Here is a 22,480-nt window from a genome sequence, read left to right on the forward strand (position 1 = left end):
GTTTTTCTCAGTAACTGAAGTGAAAGCCTGCAGGTTCCAGATATTTTGCACGTCCGTCTCTACAGCGTATTTGCTCACTAAGCGCATCTTCCTTGTGGGCTTGCTGCCCACCAGGCACTGTCCTCAGCCCCCTTCTCCACCCTCTCAAGCAGAATGTACTGAACGTGAATTTACCTTCACAGGGTCTTTTCAGTGAATCACAGTTATGGACTCTGATTTCAGGGATATTTGATGTTCAGGATTTGATGACTTAACCCAGTGGTTCCGCACAGGGTGCTGAGGCCCAGGGCTCCTAGGGTGCATTTAGAACCATGTAGAGGTATTTCACTGTGGTCGCCTAAAGGGCTGGGCTGAGCACATGAGCTTTCATGGACAGGGCCGGGGATGCTGAATGCCCCGGGGTGGCTGGGTCGTCTCCTGCAGTGAAGCATGTTGGTCGTTCTTGAGTTGGGAACACAAAGTGCTGATGTTCGTTCCTAGTTTAACCCAGATTGAATCAGGCATGGAGGCCCTTTCTACCAGGGAAAAGCACGGGTTCTGTGATAGCTCCTCTGCAGCTTTGAAGCTTCCAGGTGGCTACTGTGAAATAAGCAGGGCATTGGGTGATCAGCCAGGGTCGGGGCGCCCACTGCATGGGCAGGACCCACACTAGCGGCCAGCCAGGAGACAGCGTGTTTCCTTTCTGCTTCCTTTAAATCTGAAGGCAATGTCTTCCGTACCTCTTGCAATTCACAGTGATTGTTTTAGAAACCTCATGGTAAACTGAAATATGAATTAAGAATAGTTCCTAAAATGTCTTTGACTTTCCCATAGAACAAATGTGCTGCTTGTTTCTTCACCTGTGTCTCTTCAGTTGTATACTATCCTTCAAAGAACTTTTCATTCCCAGGATAGAAAAGAAAAACTGTGTGGTTTACCTTGGAAGTGCTGTGTTTATTTGCCAGAGGACTTAAAATCGGGGTAGAACACATCTACTAACTCACTGTGCACACCAGGCTTGTAAGAGGTCAGCCAAGCATTTGTTGGATTTACCTGTTCACAAGTTTCTCCCTGTGCCACTGTAACTGTTGCAGCACTGTTCTAAGTCAGCCTTCTAAAACACCTCGAAATTTTTCCAAATTGCTCACCTGTTGGTGCCTAATTAAAAATTCCTTCCTATAGGATAAAATTTTGGGGGAAAATTGTTAAATTGTTTCCTTATGAAATGACTTCTATAGCAGTCTGAGTTAAGTTAGAGGCCATGAAGGTGAGCGTGTAACACTTCATCCAACCATATAGCATCAAAAGAGGAATGTCGGCATTTTTAACTAATCAGAGTCTTAGATGGCCTGTGTTCTTAAAGAGATAAATGGAAAGTTTGTGGGGAAATGATCGTTCAGAAATTTTCAGAACCAGTGAAGAATGGAAGTTGGAGAATATTTGTATGAAGCTTGTTCAGTAAGGAGGGGGGGGAGTAAAGGAGGGGGAGGGAGAGAGACAGAAGAGATAAGCAAACTAGAAGCAGCAGAACGTCAGTGGTAAAGGTAGTAAGATCGTGAAGGGAAGATAGTAGGGTGGGGACTCAGAATGCTGTGGCCTTGCTGGTGGATCTGGAAACCCAACGTCCAGACTTGAGACTGGGCCTTTCCACCACCCTGTCTGATTCTGCCCCCTGATTCTTCCCTTCCCCTCGCCCTTCCTGCAATTTGGATTTGACGGGAGTCCCATCAGGGAAGCCCACAGTTTGTGAAAATCCCTTTCCTGGTCCATGCTAAGTCCCTGTGTTGGAAACCTACGGATGGCCGAAGACGTACCTGTTCCTGCAGGTCTGCTAGCTACGAATTCTCTCCCCTTTAAGTCTGAAGAAATTTCATCTTCACTATCAAAGCTCTTTTTGCTGGAAATGCAGTGTGTTTACAACACGTAGACTTGGAGGTTGACTCAGCTTTATTCCTTTCAGCACTTTGAAGGTGTCCTTCCATATCTGCCAGTTGGTATCGTTGCTGATTGAAGTCTGTAGTAATTTTTATCTTTGCTCTTCTGTACCTAGTGTATATGTTTTCCTCTGGTTGGTTTTAAGATTTTATCACTGGTTTTCAGCAGTTTGATTCTGATGTGCCTTCCCATGGTTTTCTTTCATGTTTATCTTGCTTAGGTTTCATTCACCCTGTTGGATTTGTGGCTCTATTATTTTCATCAATTTTGGAACATTTTTGGTCATTACTTCTCCAGTTAGCTCTTCTGTTTTTCACTCTCTCCTCTGCTTCTGGGAACTCCAGTTTCACATATTACTTGATATTACTAATGAGGTCATTAGAGATCTGTTTCTGTTTTCAATCATTTTTCTCTTTGTACTTAAGTTTGGGATTCTGTCATTCTGTCCTTCAGTTTGTTCATCTTTCCTTCTGCACTTTGTAGTTTGCAGCTGATGCTAGTCAGTAAATTTTTTGTATTTTTTGTCTCTATAATTTCCCTTTAGTTCCTTTCTGCATATTTTTCTCTCCTCATTCTGTTCAAGTTTTACTTTAGATCTTTGAGCACATTTATAATAGCTGTTGCGCAGTTCTATTCTGAAGATTCCATCAGTGCTGTAATTTCCGAGTCTATTTGTATTTACTTTTTCTTTTGGTCATGAGTCACGTGTGCCTGTGTTTTCACATGTCTAGTGATTGTTTATCAGAGGGTGGATATTGTGGATTTCCTAACGTTGAGTGTCTATATTTTGTCATCTTCCTTCAAAAGGACTTGTATTTTGTTCTAGCCAGCAGATTCCTTTGATCCTTTTCAGGTTTATTTTTTAGCTTCTCAGGGTGAGTTAGAGTAGCTTGCATACTTGGGTGACCTTTCTGACGCCTGTACCGAGTGCCTGTGTGTCCGAGAGCGCTCTGCAGTGGTCGCCTGGACTGGACATCTCAGCCCCAAGTGAGCTCACAGCCCTGTCCCGGCTCCCCGTCCACCCTTCGCACGCACCGTTTACCACTCAGCGGTACCCTCGCGGGCCCATGCGGCTTTCCAGCCCTGCTCTTTGTAGGGTTCCGTCCTGTCTGGTGCTCTGACTGCCAGGTCCGGCCAGCTGCCCTCCAGCTCCCAGCCAGTCCCCGCTCGGCGAGTTCCCTGTGCTCGGTGTGACCCCCACACCACTGCGTCCACAGCTGCCTTTGGGTTCAAGAGCTCAACTCCTCGTCTCCCTCGTCTCAGATCACATCCTTCTCTGTGTCGAAAGACACTTGTTGTGTCTGTGTTTTTCATGTTCTAGCTGTTTACATTAGGACGATAAGCCCAGGCTGGGTCACTCTGTGATGGACAGAAGCAGAAGTTGCCGACGCTGAGTTTGTTCGCCACATTCACAGGTGGGCCTGGCTCCCCTTTCTTAGGTTCCTGATGTGAAGGATGCTGACCTATGTTGAACGTGTGTGTGAGATAGGGAAGGTCTGGAGTGGCCGGTGCAAGCCGTTTTGCAGCCGTCCTAAAGCTGATGTATCAGTGAACAGCTTCCCTTAAATACCGATCTGTTTAGGGCCCCCTACGAAAGGGGTTTAGATCTGTTTTTGTCTTTACAGCTTAATTAAGATACAATTCACATACCATATAATTCACACATCTAATTTACAATTCAGTGGTTTTTAGATTTTTGACAGAGTTGTGCGGCCATCACCACATCAATTTGTGGAACGTTTTCATCACCCCAGCGGGAAGCCCCAGACCTCCTTGCTTTCAGTCCCCACCCCTTCACCCCACCCCAGCGCCAGGCAACCACTGACCCGCTTTCCGTCTCTCTGGATTCTCCTCTCTGGACACTTGATACAGATGAATCACACGACACGTGGTCTGTCATGACTGGCTTCTCTCACGGAAACATGTTCAAGAGTCATCCGAATTGTAGCATGTGTCAGTGCACCACTCCTTTCTGTTGTCACATACGGTTGACCTTGAACGACACGGTTTGAACTGTGCGGGTCCACTGACTGCTGGGTTACATAGTAAACCTGCGGTTAACACTTTGAGGAACGTCCCAGCTGTCTTCCAAAGCGGCTGCACCGTCTTACATTCCACCAGCGGCGTATGCGGGTTCCGATGTCTCCACAACCTTGAGTTTGGAGTTTGTTTTGTTTCTGTTTGTTGGGATGTCGTCTTTTTGGGCAGTTTCACTCCCCCGGGACTAAGAGGACAGAGCCCTCCCGGGAGGAGCAGCCGTGTTTCTCGTTGGTGCCCAGGCAGAGCGCCGGGCGAGGCTGGGCCACTGTCCTTTCAGCACCACTGCCTGTGACCGCGTGTGTCGTCAGGCTTCCTGACAGTAAAGCCCGAGGCCCGTACTCTGGGAGTCAGCTGCTCTGGGTTTTGCTTTGACTTCATCCATTAAAACTTAGAAGGCACTGCTGAAGCCGTTCCCACGCTGCAGCGGGGGAGGCCCTCTGCAAGCTGAGATCCAGCATCTGACTCGTTCACGCTCAGTCTCCCCACGCTCCCCTGCCCTGGGTGCCCTCCCCTGAAGGTTTGCTGATTGGAAGGGGTCCCTGGGGTTCTAGGTGGATCCCACCCCGCATAGCTCACAAGACATCCTGCGGAGGAAGCTTGCTCCCCTCGCTCCAGTGAGCATGGAGGGTCTGCGGCAAAGGCGCTGTGACCCCCGTGTCAGAACTGCCTTCAGCTGAGTGACACGGCGAGAGCCAGTCCATGTTAGGGCGTTTTGTCGCGTCTTTGGGCTTTCAGAGGTGAGATGATTGTCAGTTCGTGTCTCAGGAACTTCCCTACTAACTCAGGTGTTAACTAACAGAATTTTAAAGGGCAGGAGATTTTCGCAGTGTGATCCTATTAACTGAGACGGTTGCAATGATGGAGAAGTTAGATGGGTCTTCCCTCGGCGGCATGAAGATGTGATTTTGCCCTTTCCTGGTTCGCAGTTCCTCTGGCTCAGATAAAGCTCCTTGTCTGAGAGGAGTTAGACATTTGTGCAAAGCTTTATGGAGCCATATGGCTGAGTTCTTTTTATTCCGCCCTTTAATTATCCCTCCTAGATCAGTTAGCCACTTCTGTGGTTCTGGCATCTGAAGTATTTCACCTTACCCTCTGAAAGCAAAAACATCATAGAACTGCAGCTTCTAGATCTCTGCCCCTGTGTGAGACGTGCGGCTTGGTCTCTGAGCACCTGGGCCTTCGTCCTGGCTCCTCCCAGGTTCCTCCTGGGTCACTTGGCCGTGGATGATCCCTTTTCCCCTGGCCTCGCCCATCTGTCCGCCCGTACGGTCACTCAGCCCAGGTGCAGGCGGGTCTAACCCGAGGCTTGGGCTGAGGGAGCCCCTGTGTGGAGGCTGGGGGGGGCCTTTCCGGAGCAGCCCGCTCCCCGAGCGGAGGGCCCGGCAGAGGGAGGGACCCCTGCTCTCCTTGGGCTCGGGAGAGACGCAGCCCTGGGCGGAAGGCAGTGCCCTGGGCCACCACTAACTACTCTAGCCAGGCCCTAGGGGCTCCCGGGGGCCCAGGCCGGCCGGCAGCTTGGCGGGATGCGGGCAGAGGGCGCTCGGGCCTGCCCGCCCCAGCCTGGGTCCCACCGTGCACGCCGCTTCTCCCAGGGGCGGTGTCGCTCACGCCCCCCGTGCCCCGCGCCTCCGGCCCCCCGCCTGGCTTGCTGTACCCCTTACATAAGCCTGGTACAGGCGCTGGTGCTTCACTGCTTCCTCTCCAAAAGAAAGAGCCCTTCTAAACTGCACATTTTATTAAAGATCGTGATACCTTAGCGTCTGGTTGATTGAAGTTTGACTCTGCTGTAACCACATTTTGACCTCCATCCACCAACGGAGAAAAAGGAAATTTGGGTTATAGCTGTGGGTTCTGGTTAGCTGAGTTTAATTAACATTTTATTGTCCTGACATGTTTTTCTTACATTCTTTCAAGGGAGATGCAGTTAAAGACTTAATGCTTCGCTTCCTGGGTGAAAAAGCTGCAGCAAAGAGACAGGTCTTAAACGCCAACTCGGTAGAACAGTCTTTTGTTGGATTGAAACAGCTCATTGTAAGTAACAATGTATTGATTTTCTGTGTGTGTGTGTGTTTTTTTTTGATAAGTCCTGCTTCCCTTCATAATATTTAACCTCCAGTTAATTACTTTGAGTATTTTATCCTAAGCCCTTGCACGTAGATAGAATTTTGTTGGATTAGATAACCAGTCCTGTGCAGCAAGGAGCATCATGTTAACGTACTTTTTATTTTTTAAGTCCAATTTTTAAAAAGCATGATTTCAAATGATCAAATTACTTGAAGCAGTATATACTTTGATTAAATATGCTTCATCAGAAATAACTAGAGTGAAATAATTTTATGTTGATTTTCTTAAAATACTGTTTTCTCCACTTGGCATAGAAGGTTTATTATTAAATGAGTGGATTCCCCAGAAATGCGCACAAAAGCCTTTCTTTATTCATTAACAGGAGTAAGTGCAAACACCAGACAGAGACGCTGTTCTGAAATAGGAAACTCTGACTGCAGGCATTTTAAGCTGGGCGGGGCAGATGCTTCTGGTGGCCTGTGAGCCACTGGAAACTGTCTGCCCCACAGCATCTTTTATGATGTTACAAAAGCTTGTGTCCTCAAAAAGGTCAGTAAGAAACACTTGCTTAAAGAAAAGAGAGAGAGAGAGACCTAAAAAAAAGAAAAGAAGAAAGAAACACTTGCTTAGGTGGTTTGCTGACATTTTCACGTTGAAACCAATTAAAGTTTAGTTTTTAGTAAATGTAAATCAAATGTTTCATTGAGTTTCTTTCACTGAAGTGATTCTAGACTTATTCCCATGAATGAGAAGCTTTGGGAAGGAAAGATGTGGAGATATTCTATTTTTAAAAGAGAGAGGGAACAGCAAACCTTTAAGTGTCTCTATGCATTATCGTTTGTTAATGAAGTTACAGGTCTTAGAAGGTAACTGTGTCCACGGCCACATGAATCTGGTGGAATGAACGTGTCTCCCTTGTGCAGTGGGCCGCTGTCGTTCCCTTTACTTGGCCAGTGTCGTGAGCAGTCGGCTGTACCCAAAGTGTGACTTGTAATGATAAGCTTAGAGAAGACACACGGAGCCACACACAGTCAGTGTCATTAATTCTCAGGCCATCTTTTACCTCCTTTGATTATTCCTGCTGTTAATAAATGTATGCAGTGGTTTGATTGTTTTTCATACATTGAAAATACTTGAGGCCAGTAGAAATTTTATTAACAGTCCTAACAAGGAGACCTGTTTAAGGTGGGAAATGTATTCATAAAAAGACCGTTATCTTGCCCTGGCATTTTAATTATGTCCTAAAATAATTGCTCTCGTCTTTAAAACTAGGGAAGAGTTTCTCAGTGTATTTTCCAAGTAATGTCAGAGTATTCTGAGATTGTTAACTTACAGGGAAATGAATGTCACAGCCTCTGGAGAAAGACATTTTAATCACTTCAGTGGTGTCATTCATTGTGGCGTTAATGATTTCCTTTGAGTCGTGGGTGGGGAAGAGTTATGTACATACTATCAGTTACTTGAGTGATTTTTATTGGACTATTTTTCTCATCTTTTGGAAGTTGTGGAATGCCTATGTTCAGTTTCTCAAATAGAGTCTATATCTTACTTCCTAGTTTTAAAAAAGTCATATTTATTTAAGCTTAGATCTTTTTCCCATATCTAAATACCTTCATTATCAGAGTTCTACATGTCATATACAATAATTATGAGATTTTTAAGATTTTCTCCACAGCACTTAAAGATTAACATGATATATTTAAATTCTAATTTTAAAAACAATTTTTTTACCAAAACATTTCTGACATCTACTATTGAAAATGGAGGAGGACCACCAAGAATGGGAACTAGAGGTGGAAAACAATGAGATAGAAATAGCACAAGACACTCTGGAGAAATCCGTAATTATCACCAAGCAGCAGGCGGCCTATAATCACAGGCCCCGGCTCGCGCGGGTTGCGGAGCTTGAGGTCCCGCTGTCCTGAGGGAAGGGGGCGCTGGGCGTTAGAGCCAATGCTGTGTGGTCGCCCCGGCCTGTCCTCGGGTCTCCTTCATCCCCTCCTGCACACCTGCTACCTGGCTCGCCCATCAGGCCACCCAGAGCTGTGCAGGGAGATGGAGAGGAGGGAGCAGAGGCCAGCCCTGTCTCCTCCAGCCTTTTTCCAGGAACGGAGAGGGACCCTGACCCCACCGGCTCTACCTCACCTCTCAGGCAAGTCCGGGGAGCGAAAGAGCATCCGAAAGCTGAAGGCAGTGCTCACCCTTTCAATGCTGGAGAAGTAACCCCCACCTCCCTGCATCCAGCGCACATGTCTGTGCATACGCGCACATGCACGTACATGTATGCACACGTGCGCACGCTTGACGTGTGGAATAGAGGCGGTGTCCACCCTGCATGCTCACTGGAAACTCACACAAGGACAAGAGCTGGAAAGAGTGAAAGTGAAGCAGGAGCCGCTTGCCCGCCACAGCAGCAGGACGGAGGCCAGGGACGGTCCCCACACCGAGGGGCCATGCAAGATTGGCACGGGGTACATGTGTGGGAAGAGCCGCGTGGCAGGTTATTGGGGAAAGAAGGGAATGAACTGATGGATGAAGGGCATGGCATTAACTGGATGTTCAAGTGGGAAAATAAAAAGACAGCTGCTTCTAAGCACACCCAGAAGGGAATTCCAAGTGAAGTAATTTCAAAAAATAGAAGAGACTCAGGCCAGAGAGGCACTTCTTAACAAGACACAAAAAACTAAACCTTCCAGGAAATATCGATAACCTGACTACTTTGAAATTTAAAACTGTGTTTAACAAAAACACCATAAACAGCATTAAAAAATGAGAGAAGGTATTTGAAATACACATCAAGACCTTCGTCTAATTTATAAGAAACAGATACAGCCCGATAGAAAAACAGGCGAAAGATATGAAGATGCAGTTCATGGAAACCAGACAGCCAATAAGCATGGAAAAAATGCTCAGCCTCCCTGGGACCACAGAAATCTCAGTGAGACAAGAGTGTCCTGCGTGTGAACCCCATCGTGTTGGTAGCACCAGAGGTCAGCAGGGGTGCGTGGGCGGGGCACCTGAACCGGAAGGGCTGCCTTGCAGAGCAGTTGAGCAGCAGCTGGTAAAATCCATGGCTTGTGCCGCTTTTAATCACATACTTTAGGAAGACTCTGTATGTGTTCATGAAGATATATTCAGGAATGTGCTGTCTGATTTGTATTGGCCAAAAACTTTATTGAAAACCTTAATATCCGGAGCAGTTGACACACGTGCACAAGAGCCACGTTCATCAGTGTGGAGGAATCTGCAGACAGCGCTGAGCAGGAAGAATGAAGCGCGAAGGCTGCCCGTGATGCCCCGGCTCGTGTGCGTGCTTGAAAACGAGCTGCTAACCCCGCAGCCTCAACTCTGAGACCGGGAGAGCCCCGGAGACCTAGAACTAGTTTGGCCACAAAACCTGCCTTGGCCAGGTTCACCCGGTGCCAGCCCTGGACGTTCTCCGCGTCTGTCCTCCGGCCCTTCCTGCCCTGCCCCTGCTCTCCTGCTTCCCCGTTGGAGAGGGGGCACTGGGAGCTGGAGGGGTGCGGCGAGCTCCTTCCTGGCGGCAGTCCCACGGCCACAGTTCTCCTGCAGGCGTCACCTCTGGCCTGCGCTTGCTTCTGTCGCCCGGCCCTGACTGCATCACGCCCCTGCGAGGTGCCCCTGGCCTGGGCCACACTCCTGTAGCAGCCCCTTCACCCAGCGCTCCTGGAACCCCTGGGAACAGTCAGTAGCCCCTGATTGCTGCCAGGCCTCTGGTGGACAAGACAGTTTGTGTTGATCCCACTCGGCGGGAACAAAAATATTCCTGTGCCTGGAAGTGTCTTCGAAGTACACAGTAAACTTGTAGTTAAGCCACGTAAATATTCTGTCAGGAAGGATATTATTTGGGAATCATAAATTGTAAATGGTCAGCTTTTCTAACAACTTCTTCTTTATGTTCTTTCCCTTTTTTTGTTTCTTTTTTTCTTTTTAAATTATGATACAAAGAAATTCATTTCATCTCTCTGTTTCCTCTGCCACCATGTCTGACTCTCAAACCAGAAGATAATCAGATTTAACATAGAGATTAGAGGAGCTGTCTGGTCACCTCTGGGCCTGAGCCGCAGTGGCCAGAGTGGAGCAGGATGAGTCCTCAAACAGGCTGCCGGCAGGCGGGCAGGAGGCGCCCAGGCTCCCTGCATGCGCTGTTCGTTGTTATTGTCCCGGGGAAGTAGGTCGTTCTGACCTTGGCTGCCGGGTTAGTGTAAGCGTGCTTAGAAATGACTACATGTCACTTACCGGCCAGTGATATTAACCAGAAAAGGGCTCAGCCGAAGAAAGGCCCGTGCCGCCAAGAGTGGCAGGTATCGGCGTGAGTCTTCCTTGGCAGTTGTCCCTCAGTGTCGTGGGGTTTGGTTCCAGGACCCCCGCGGATACGAGACCCGTGATGCTCACATCTGTATAAAAGGGCGTAGTATTGGCATGTAACCCGCCCACATCCCCCGTGTCCCTGACATCATCTCTAGGTCACTGACAACACCTAATACAATCTAAGTGCCACGTGACTCTTTGCCGGTGCAAGGCAAGTCCAGGTTTTGCTTTTTTGAACTTTCAGGAATTTTTTCTGAATATTTTCAGTCTGAGGTTGGTAGAGTCCTTGAATGCGGAACCTGTGTATATGGGGGGAAGGAAGGGGGAGTGGGAGTGACTGTCCTCAGTCGTCAGTGGGAAGAAGCTAACAGGAGCATAAACAGGTCTGCTTTCTATTCTCAGGAAAGAAGCCACTTCTGAAAAGACTTACATTTACTAAAACAATGAATAAGATGGTAGGTTTTGGCTTCATCTTTAATGGTGATCTGGTTTGAAGTATAGAAAGCATATCTTAGTGTGGGAATCCTGGCAAGAGCCGAAGGCTTTTTCTGTGATACGTTTTCCTATTTTTAATCATTTATGGGGCACTTCGTATTTGCAAAGCACTGCAGGTAATTTTATTACACATTTAAATGTTTTATTAGTGGTGGGTACCTATATATAGTGGATGTAAAATAAGATAGGAGTCTTTGCTGTGTAATAACTATTTCTTATTTGTTTCAAAAATACATAAATATCCATGATCAGATAGTCTCATTACTATGTTTCTGCTCCCAGACGCATTCTTTCTGGGACGGTGCCAACGGGCTCCTTATGTCCTAGAGCTAAAGCTCCCCACACACCCACCCCAGAAAAAACCCTCTCCCCTCGTGCTTTAGCTGCCGTACGTAGTGCTTGGTACACATCTGTACTTGGTAGAAAAAATGATGTGTTATTTCTACAGGCATTACTATGGTTCCTGTACATCAGGTAAGAGTTGGGGCCCCATCACGTGGGGCAGAGGTGGACAAGCCACCATCCGTTCCTAGACCAGGACGCAAAGGCCGCGTCTGTGAGGCTGTCGTCCCACCGAGTGTTCAGCCTGTCCTTGAGTCCCAGACCTCTCTTCCTCATTTTACAAACAGCATGTTCTTACTTCAGAAAAATGGAAGAGAAATTAATTGCGTAAACCACTGTTGGCTAACATCTTAGTTACTATGTACTAACATTTTTTTTGAAGTATATTTGATTTACAGTGTTGTGTTAGTTTCAGGTGTATAGCACAGCAATTCAGTTATATATATATACACACATATATATGTGTGTATATATATATATTCTTTTTCAGATTCTTTTCCATTATAAGTTATTACAAGATATTGAATAGAGTTCCCTGTGCTATACAGTAGGTCTTTGTTGGTTACCTATTTTACATATAGTAGTGTGTATATATTAATCCCAAATTCCTAATTTATCCCTCCCACCACTTCCCCTTTGGTAACCAGAAGTTTGTTTTCTATGTTTGTGAATCTATTTCTGTTTTATATATAAGTTCATTTGTATCATTTTTGTCTTTAGATTCCACATATAAGCGATATCATGATGGTATTATGTACTAACATTTAGTTTAGTATGTGTGTGTATACATGCAGTGTGTCTCTGTGTGAATATGGATAGATATATATATGTATTTGTGTTATACAAACACAATTCCATATTACAGTTGACCCTTGAACAACATGGGTGTGAACTGCATGGTTCCACCTACACGTGGATTTTTTCCTGCAGGTCCTGGACCCAGTCCTCCTTGGATTATTTCTTTAGGATCAATCCTAGGAGGAGACTGACTGGGTCAGAGTAGGGACAGTTTTGAGACATATTAATACAGACTATTAATACGTATTTTTTAGAAACAGTATAGCAGTGCACGTTTACCGGTACCATGTGCATGTACTTGCTTTCATGTCTCCTTGTCTGCCCTGACTTGTTCTTTTTAAAAAATTGTTTTTTCTCATTTCTTAGGCTAGCAATGGCATTCGCTTTTTTTCCTCTTTTTTCTTCCTTTCTTTTTTTTGGGGGGTGGGGGGCAGTGGGAGCTGTTGAAGGTCAACTCACTAGTAAATTGTGACTTGCATCTCTTCCATTACTAATGTATTATTTTTTTTACGGCCTTTTATAGTTCTATGAATTCACTATTTCATGTTTCACAAATCTTTGAGCATCTATACGTGATAAGGGCCATAGTAAAGAAATACCATTAGAGGCTAAAACCAGTGCCCTAGACAAGGCCACTGCCCCAGGACCTCACCCAGAGGAGGAGACAGGACACAGTCACAATTGACAGTTACCTGTACTGGCGCCTGAGGAACGTTGTTAGCCGTTTCCCTAATTGCTCGCCACCGCCCTGAGCCCGCAGGAAGCTAAAGACTAAGGAGTCAGGTTTTACGTTGGGTTACGCGTTGTCCCCAGGACCCAAGTCCCGTCCCCTGTGTGTGTGCCGGTGGGCTCTTCTGGTTGCTCTCAGTGCCTCTTTAAAGGATCCCTGCTTCTTTCAGACCCCACCCCTCCCCCTACTCCTCAGTGAATGGCCTCACCTCCCCACGCCACCCCCAGACAGAACCCTTCCCTTCCCTCCGGGCACTTGCCTCCAGAGGTCTGCAGTCAGGATCCTTCCCAGTGGGCAGCTGGCCTGTCTCCAGCTTGGTCCGCCTTTGCTCTGTAAGGCTCCGAGTAATGGTTAGAAAGGAGCACTGAGTCTCGCTGTCCCTGGCGCTGCCCCCGGGAGCTTGGCGACTTGCAGGCCCCCGGAGCTGCCTCCTCACTGCCCGCCGCTGCTCGTTCACCTCCCATCTGGTGGATCTGACCTCCACCTGCGCGCGTCTCCTCCCTGCTCCCAGGACGCCACCTTCCTTCACTCTGGCTCTGCGTCGCCGCCCGGCCAACTGGCCGGCCCGTCCTCCCTGCCCCGGCCGCTGCCCCACCCTCTGCTCCTCCACCCTCCACGGGCAGGTTCTCCCACGTCCCGTCTCTGGCGGGCACAGGCCGCACGGCCAGCTGCTTATGTTTCTTTTCCTCCGAGTGTCTCAGAGGCCCAGGTTGTCACCCAGTCTTGTCCCCCTGCCTTCTGCATCTGCAGCTGTGCCTTTCAGGCTCGGCACTGAGGACAGTGGGGTTTGGTTTTGGGTTTTTCTCGTGGTTTTTTTTTTCTTTTTTTTTTTGACTTTCCAGTCTTTAGCAGACTAAAACTTTTGTAAAATTCAATATCAATTAATAATAATGAGTAAAATGAGATGTACCACATGCAAGCCCCCTTTTGTTACTATTTTATTCAATAGACATCTCATCCTGTAGAAGTTTCTCAGCCTCTGAGCCTTCCTTGCTGTGGACCAGTCACAAGCCATTGAGGGGGCATGGTCCACAGTCCCTCCGAGGTGGCAGCGGCCGTGTGTCCTGTCAGGACCACGGAGTATCCTGGGCCCTGCGAGCCGCTCGGTCCCCGGGCAGCAGATGAGCGCCCACCTCCTCGGAGGATGCACAGAGCCGCCTGGAGCCTGCGGAAGGGGCCAAGTGGCGGTGGGTGTGGTCCACAGGCCAACACGGGGTCTGAGGGACTGGGCACCCTCCCGAATGCTGCGGCGACATCTGCATGGCCCCTCAGATTCACTCTTCCTCACTGCAGGGGCTGCTGTTTCCAGAATGTCGCCATGCTCTTGGCAGCCTGCGCAGGGGCCTGGCCTTACCTGCCCCCGTCCTCACCTGGGCTGCCACCCTCATCTGCCCCCCTCCCTCGGGCCACAGGGCCTTCCCTCCTGCTCCTGTGCTTCCCGGCTGCTCACACCTGCCCTCCTCACTGGGTCATCCCTTCCTCGCTCTCAGCTGAAGTCCTTTCCTGGGAAGACTGCCCCATGCGCTCTGTTGCGATCTAGTGTCACCAGCAGGAGGGGTCAGCGTGTGTGACGCAGGCGGGCACCAAGCCCTGCACACGGGACCCGCTGAGATGTACACACAGAGCTGGTCCGAACTCAGCGGAACACCCTTCCCTGTCCCTTTCCACGTTTGCAGCTCAAGGAGGATATACACGGCCGCTGTTGCCATAGAAAGGGATTATTGCACTGAGTTTAGACCGGAGAAAGCATCTGAAGATAGTTGTAGTATAAATTATCTTAACCAGCCTAAAAATAATTCTGAGCTACCCACCAGAACGTGGAAGGCCTGTGTTCCTGGAAATCGTTTCTGTCGTGCTTGGGACCGTTTCGAGGGAAGTGGCTCCAGTCTGATCTCAGGATGGACCAGTGGCTCTCAGAGCTGGACAGCACATGACCCCGGAGCAGGAGGCCTGACGGTGCGCTGTCTCTGTGCCAGTCTCCTCATCATGGAAAGGGAAGGCTGCAAGATATATCTTAAGAAATCGGGTTTGCGTCATCCGGTTACAGCTGCAGCCTGCAGACAGGAATCCGATAGCTGGTGCTGGCTGTCGGGCCAGTGAGGAAAATAACGCAGGAGGAAAATAACGCGAGAAAGTGTTGAGAAGCCCATGCAACACTGAGAGACAACTGCACGCCTATGAGAGTGGCTGGAATCCAGGCTCTGACCCCGCAGGTGCCAGCGGGCATGCGGCCAGCAGGCTCCACTCTCTGCTGGTGGAGAGCAGGTGTGCACAGCCTTGAGGGTCCTTGTAAAGCCAGATGAGCCTGCCATCCAGTCCGGCAGTCCTGCTGCTTGCTCTGCCCAGAGAATTTCAAACTCATGTCCACACAGAAGCCTGCACTTGCATGTTCATAGCACCTTTATTCATCGTGGCCAAAGACTGGATGTGGCCAAGGTGCCCTTCAGCAGGTGAATGGGTAACGGTGGTTCGTCCAGACGCTGGAATATCACTCAGCACCAAAAAGCCATGACCTGTCAGGTCACGAGGAGCCGCGAGGAGCCTGAGGTGCCCGTGGCTGGGGCAGGCAGGCGGCTTGCATTAGGGCACACGGCCAGGTCACCGTGGAGCCTGGACTCGCGCCACACCAACATCCTTCCCGGCCCAGTTGCACTAAGCGGGCTGGGCGTGCACACACACATGCACACACACACGTGAGAGAGGAAGAAGAGGAGTGAGGGGTCCTCCACGAGGAGCTGGTCCTCGCTGACTGTGTCATAAAAAGAAATGTGAATTCTAACTGAGGAAAGAACAGGCTGGACACGCTCCCCCGGCACCCCCCGCTTCTTGTTCAAGAAGCACTTCGTGCGTCCTTGAAAACAGCAGTTTACTGTCCCACTTCCTCACTGGAGCCAAGGTTAACAGGTGCAAAGATGTGTGTTCACCCCCCGCTCCACCCCCTGCTCCACAGACCTGACCTGCCTCTGCCGTGTGGACTGGGCCGTGCGCTGACGCGGCGACGGGTGGTGCCTGTTCTGTCGGGAGAGCCTGCGTCCAGCATCCACTTCTAGCTTCTTAAAGGGTCAAACGGTCCCTCTGGTGATGTTTCCCCGCCCATTTGCCTGGTGGCCCTCCTTTCTGTGTCGCATGAGGGCAGAGATGGGCACGGTGAGGCCGAGTCCCCGAGCCCGTGTGTCGGTATCAGCCAGCATCCCTCTAGTTACAACATGAAGCACTGCATGTGGATACATGGCCTAGAACATGTTGCGTCGGCGTAGTTCATTGATTTATTTTTCATATTGAGAACATAGAATCATGTTAAACATAAACCACTTACAGTCACACACAGACCTTAGATACAGATATACCCAGCACACAGATGAAAATTAAATATTCGATTGTAATTTGATAAAAATCACAAGATAGAGGTGTCTTGCTGAAAAGGAAAGCAGCCTTACGGATTTGTGGTCGGGGAGCTTTCGTAGAGAATTCTGCCCCCGCGCTGTCAGTGGTTAACTGGTAAGATACTCCCTTTTGCTCTTCTTGAAGCGCGTCTCCGGCTCGGCACCCTTCCTGCCTAACGCCCGTCCGGCCTTCGCGTGTGAGCCGCCCAGCCCTTGGTGACGTGTCCCCGTGTCTTTCAGAGCTGCAAGAACTGGAGGGCAGCCGTGGACCTGTGCGGGCGGCTCCTTACGGCCCACGGCCAAGGCTATGGCAAGAGCGGGCTGCCGACCAGCCACACCGCCGACTCCCTGCAGGTACTGCCCTGAGCCTTCTTGGCTTCAGCAGCGTCTGGGGGCTGGAAGGGCCTTAAGTTCTTAAGGAGGAGGGAGGAGCGCGGAAAGGAGAGTTCTGAACGACGGGAAGCTCCTCTGACGAGAAGGTGCAGCGCAGAAGTCCTTAAATTCCCGCCTCTCCACGGGGCGTTTGCCGACTTTTATTCGAAATTCTGTGGGAAACCCCCCCCCCCCCAAATCGAGCCAGCCTCCAGATTCTCCAAGTCCGCGAAGAGCTGGTGAAAGGAGGGACCCTGGAGGCCTCCGGGCGCAGCGGTCTGGGCTGTGCTCCTGTTTCTCCGTCTGCCCGCCGGCAGCCGGCGGGGCGCGGTCAGGAGCGCACGGCCACGTTACACGCGCTGCGTCCCCCGGCCTCTGGCCCAAGCGGGGCAGGTTCTTCTTCATCTCTGAAGCCCGTCCGCACGGCCAGGATGGCCCTCCCCGGACACGGCTCCGCTTCCCGCGTGAGCCGATCCCCGCTCCCTCTTCACGGTCGTCCCACAGACTGCCGCCACCTTCCTGCTCTGTAGCTGCGAGCCGCCCCCAGGTTACAGGCGGCCGTGCATGCACGGCGGACCGGAGCAGGACGGCCTTCGCTCGCTCGGAGCGGTGCCCGGCTTTTCAGTCCGGCCCTTGCCACGAGGTCACTGCTTTTACACCTCGTTTCTCTCCATGGTGGAACGAGGTTGACTTGGGTCACTTCCTAGGCCCCAACCCTGCCCTCTCACGTGGCCTCCGCCGGTTTCCTGAAGGTGCCGTGTGTTCTGGCCACTGGAACCGGCTGCTCCCCCCATGCCCCTCCCCCCGAGATGCCACGCCCTTCGCTGCTCCCCCGACACAGCTCCGCCGCCCGCTCCCCCTGCGCTCACGGCCTCCCTCCTCCTTCACCCCAGGCCCTGGATTCTGCTCTCCTTCCGGGAGGGGGTGTCCCTTTTCAAATCCGTTTTTATAAACCTGTAATTATGCAAACGTGCCAAGAAAGAAAGTTAGTTTAGCTCTTGTTTCAATGTATTTGAAATCGAGCTCTAATATCAAATTAAAAGGGAATAGGAGTCTCTGACCCTGCGACACACAGATAACCAATTATTTCAATTATGTTTTGGTTTTTAGCTTTGGTTTGTGAGGCTGGCACTGCTGGTGAAGCTGGGCCTTTTCCAGAATGCCGAGATGGAGTTTGAGCCCTTCGGAAACCTGGATCAGCCAGATCTCTATTACGAGTACTACCCTCACGTGTACCCTGGGCGTAGGGGTAAGGCTGGGGTGAACGTCAGTGCTTCTGCATGTGCTATGCTTTGCCTGCACTTATATCCAGTCCTGGTCATCAGACAAGCGGCCCGCAGTGGGCCTTGACCTACAGGGTGACCTCACTCTGGCTCCTGAACACACTGAGCTGGACAGACCCACTGACGCATCCGTCTGCCCGTTCTCGGGCACCTGATGTGCCGTGGCACTAAGATCTGGTATGAGGATTAGGTGGTGACATGCAGACTGTGCTCCAGAGTAAAAAATAATCCTGTATCGTGACCTAGTGCAAACGTACACACAGAAATGAAACACAGACAGACAGTCGTCATGCAGCAATACTGTGCCAATGATTCTGTGCCATTTCCTCCTAATTTCCATTCTGATTTATTTAATTTATTTAAAAGTCTGGTTGCAGCCCACCAATGGGTCAGGACCATCATTTGGAGACACTGGGCTGCAGCATGGGGTAATTGTCGGAAGGTGGCCAGAAATAAGACTTGGGGAAGGGAGAGGGCCGGTTACAAAGAGCCTTCTGGAGTAGCCTTGAGGCAGAATGAACATCTCCTGGTGGAGAACCTTGTAAATATGTTTGAAACCCATCGAATGTTTGTATTAAATGTAAAACAATTTGGAAGGAGCTCTGAGAGGCAGCATGAGCAGGGGTACTGAAAGCCCGGGCTCTGGAGCCGCACTCCCTGTTACATCCGGGCCCCTCCTCTTACTCCTGTGTGACCTTGGGCCAGTGGTTCGGCATCTCTGCCCTGGTGTCCTTATCGGTACAACAGGGGTGGCAATCGTGCTTCTTCCTGGAGAGTCATGAAGAGTGAATGATGTCGTATGTGTAAGTTGCTTAGAAGTGGCCACACGTAGTAATCACTGCACTGGCTGTTTTTCTCATCTGTTCTTGATTCACGAGTGACACACCGTAGCTCGCTGCCATCTTTTGTAAGATTGGCTGGTCATCGTCTGTTGGAAGCAGCAGTGGAGCAACAAAGAAAGGTCCTGGTTGCCAGGAAATGCAGAGCCTGATTGGGGAAGAAAATATAAAAACAGAACAAGAGACTACAAAGGCCCAATTAATAATAAAGATGGTAATTTTTGTAGAAGTTTCAAAAAATCAAAAATCAACATCTTCCTTAACTTGGTAGGTAAATGATGAACTAAGAAGACTAGAAGTGGAAACACGTTTCTCAACTTCTTTTGTGTTGTTTTTCCTTAAATCTCAGACCCTGCTTCTTTGGGGGACACAGGGGAGGTTGGGGGGTCAGGCTTTCTTAGTCCTCAGTGCTTCACCCTTCATCATCTTCACTTTTCACGCCATGGGAGTTGGTCTGTATTGCCCTGAGTTTTCCCAGGCTTGAGGGAGGATTTTCAGCATGAGGTACTATTAGACTTTTAGCCTCACTAGTGTAAAAATTCTTTTTCTTCTTTTTGACTAAAGGAACTCACCCCTTGTAGAAAAGGGGGGAAAAAGGTAGGTTTTAAAACCTACCACAGGGCAGAAATCAGACTGGTTGTCTCAATGAGGTTGGCTCGACTGAGTGGAAGTGAACTAGCCGTGCTATACTGCTCGGAGTCAGGAAGCGGGTGGCAGGGCTCCCGCCCCAAATTTGTGAAACTTCTTACCAGCCAGTGGCCTGTCGGGTCCAGCTAGTCTCCGGAGGACCATGCGAGAAGGGCCCAAAGCCAGGAGCCCTGGTGAGCAAGCGTTCAGGGTGTGGCCCCAGCAGCAGTGGCGGCTCCACAGGTTAGAAGTGGGTGGGAGGCCCCCCGGCCTTGCTCTCCCACCCACGCTTCCTGCTCTGGGGCCCCGTGGTGTCTGCACAGGGCAGGCAGACACGTCCGCCTCCTCTCTCGGAAGGTCACCCTCCCACACTTGTGCCAGGAAGCCCCCAGCACTGGGGAGCAGGGCTGTATCCGTCCTCTCACTCCGTAAGGTTCATCCGTGTGCCTGGCGTTGTTTGTAGGGGCGTCCACGTCCTCCCGTGCTCGTCTGGAGAGGCCCAGCATCCCCTGGTTGTCCGGGAGCTACTCCCCCAGCGTGGGAGGTCCTGCGTCCCTTTCTCACTGACACTTCCTAGCCATTTGTGGTCCATCCCTTCCGCAGAAGGCGATGAGCGGGCTTCTACCCCAAATGAGGATGTGTCTCTGTTGCCACTTCTTAATAGTAGAAAGGTGTTCGATGGAAAGGTTAAAGGCATGTTACGTGGGGAAGTGTGGGGATATTTCTGTTCAATAAATTCTACCTGGCAGCCTTGATAATCAAGAGACGGCTGTTCCCATGCTTCTGGTTAGGAGCAGCTATGTTTCCCTTCAGCATAGGAAAAAAATGTTTCTTCCCACCGTGGCTGACTGTGGCCTGGCGGCTCCCGTACCGGCCTGCCCACGGCCTCCCCCGCACCCCCGGGCCTGGTCACGCTCACGGCAGAGCGCGGGACCCTCCGCTGGGTCCGGGGATTGGCAGCTGGTGCCGACAGGTGTTTTGTCTGCTGCTGACAAAAGCTCAGAACTCTGAGCGCGCAGGCCATCGCCCAGTGGCTCTGTCCTGTGGCCACTGCGGCCCTGCTGGTTCTCCTCACGGACAGAGGTTCACGGAGGCGACGCCGAGTTTCCTGTAAAATGAGGAATCAGGTCCTCGGGTCCAAGTGTAGGACTCTGTCATCCTTCCCCTCAACTCTTAGAACATCTCGTCCTGAGGATGTGCACACTGAATGCAGGCTTCTGATTCTGCCTGGAATTACATTGCACTGGGATGGGGATAAAGAGCAGCTGGTGGCCCTGCGTCACTAAGCAGCTCAGGTAGATTATAGAATAGACAGAAATCCTACGTATATTTGAGCTAAGCGTGTGAACATTCATCCATGATGACACGCTGAATGTTTACTCATTTTTCTTCTCATTTTGTGGTGTAACAAGCCTAAATGTGAGATTTTGATTCATTTCATTTTAGCTTCCAGTATATAAGCAAAGCAGGTCATTAAAATGTGGTTTTAAAAGGAAGCTATAATGATATAAACAAATAAATAACATTTATGAATGAGTTTTAATATATTTTATTTAAATATTGGGCATAATTTTTACCCATTCAGAATATTCATAACAAGTCATAATGAGTCATAAGTAAAAATCATGAAATTTTCTTTTTTAATTTTCATCTAAGAAAGGAAGAGTATTGTGGTCTTATAAATCCTCTAACATTTCTAGCAGTTTTTTGTTTGTTTTTTGCGGTACACGGGTCTCTCACTGCTGTGGCCTCTCCCGTTGCGAAGCACAGGCTCCGGACGCGCAGGCTCAGCGGCCGTGGCTCACGGGCCCAGCCGCTCCGCAGCATGTGGGATCCTCCCGGACCGGGGCACGAACCCGTGTCCGCTGCATTGGCAGGCGGACTCCCAACCACTGCACCACCAGGGAAGCCCTCTAGCAGTTTTCATGGAGTTACTTTCAGGGAGTGTGTGTTTTCACACACTCAGGCCGCCTTTTAATCAGTTGTTTGGAATTCTCACTCTTGTTCGCAAGAAAGAATGACGGCAGTGGTTGTTGAACAGGCCACCGGAGGCTGGAGAAGCCCCCTTCCTTGAACTCTCCTTGCTCGTCCTTCACCTGTGTCCTCCCTCTTCGCGCTCTCCGTCGGTTGCTGCTCCCCTCTTTGCTGTATATGCAGCCCTGTAATTCCAGGCCCGAGAGGCTGGGCCAGAAGCTGCTCGCATCAAGCATCTCAGACTGCCCACAGCGTGGTGAGCAGAGCTCATTCTCAGGTGTGGGGTTTAGAAGCCCTGGCGGGGGGCTGTGAACAGACAGCCGCGTCTCCTCCTTGACGTGTGGTCCCCACACCCCAGCAGGACACACCCAGATGTGATACGCTAGGGTGACACCCGGCCACCGAGCTTCTCCACCTGTAACTGTCACACAGCTCGGGAAACCCAGAGCTTCAGCGCCGGTCGTGCCAGTAGAAGATATCAAGACAGTGGCCTGAGCCCGGAGCCTCAGCGGCCCCGTGAGAACCCGTCCCCTCTGCCGGGCAAGGCTGTCTTTCCTGTCGGCGTCCCGCTGCTTGAGGGATGGCAGGCCCCTGTCTAGAGCTCTGACTGTGCTTCCCGCAGGGTCCTCACACACAGTTTTGTGGAGCCAGATGTCACCGGGCTGCTGGAATGGTTCCCGCAGGTGGGGATGCTTGATTGTTCTGTCACGCACGTCCTGGGTACTCGTACCCACCCAGTTCTGTCCTTTTTGAGAAGTCCTATGTGGGGATGCCTCCTGGTTGAATCCACTCTTAACTCAACAAAAATTAAATTTTTTTAAACGTCAAAAAAGTTTTATTAAGCACTCAGGTAGTTAACAAATATTAACGTGTTTTTCATATTTACTTCAGACTTTTTTTGTCATAAGCTCAAGTATTATTGATTCAGCCTTTAAAGCTCCCCATTTCCATCCCCTCCTAAAGCAGCTTAGCGTGAATTTGTGTTTCCATGTCATGTTTTGACATTTCCACTGCATACACACACATACACACACACACAATACAGAGAGAACCGCAGGCTTTTGAAATGTACATGAGGAGCGTATCTTTCTTCATTTTGCCTCTTTTTCCCACGTAACATTATTTGTATCCATAAGGTGAGCAGGTAGGATCTTTCCAGCTCCAGACCCTAATGAACGATGCATTGCGGTGCGTGTTTCTTTTTGGCCACGTGTTCCTGCATTTCTCTATAAAGTAAAAGTGTCAGTGCCAGGCTGTTTGGTGGTCGTATTTCCAATCTTACAAGAA

At 49.9% G+C, this 22,480-nt stretch overlaps 1 protein-coding gene across 1 annotated transcript in view; it reads left to right on the forward strand.

The window, feature by feature from the left end:
- TRAPPC12 (trafficking protein particle complex subunit 12) overlaps window positions 1-22,480 on the forward strand; it is a 62,047-nt gene that overhangs the window by 10,425 nt on the left and 29,142 nt on the right. Inside the window, exons 3-5 of the mRNA XM_082671976.1 lie at window positions 5,869-5,985; window positions 16,339-16,452; window positions 17,581-17,719. Coding sequence (XP_082528102.1) covers window positions 5,869-5,985; window positions 16,339-16,452; window positions 17,581-17,719 — 370 coding nt within the window. The remainder of the gene's footprint in view (window positions 1-5,868; window positions 5,986-16,338; window positions 16,453-17,580; window positions 17,720-22,480) is intronic.

The sequence above is a fragment of the Grampus griseus genome (assembly GCF_964374135.1).
Source record: "Grampus griseus genome assembly, chromosome: 15".
NCBI lineage: Eukaryota > Metazoa > Chordata > Mammalia > Artiodactyla > Delphinidae > Grampus > Grampus griseus.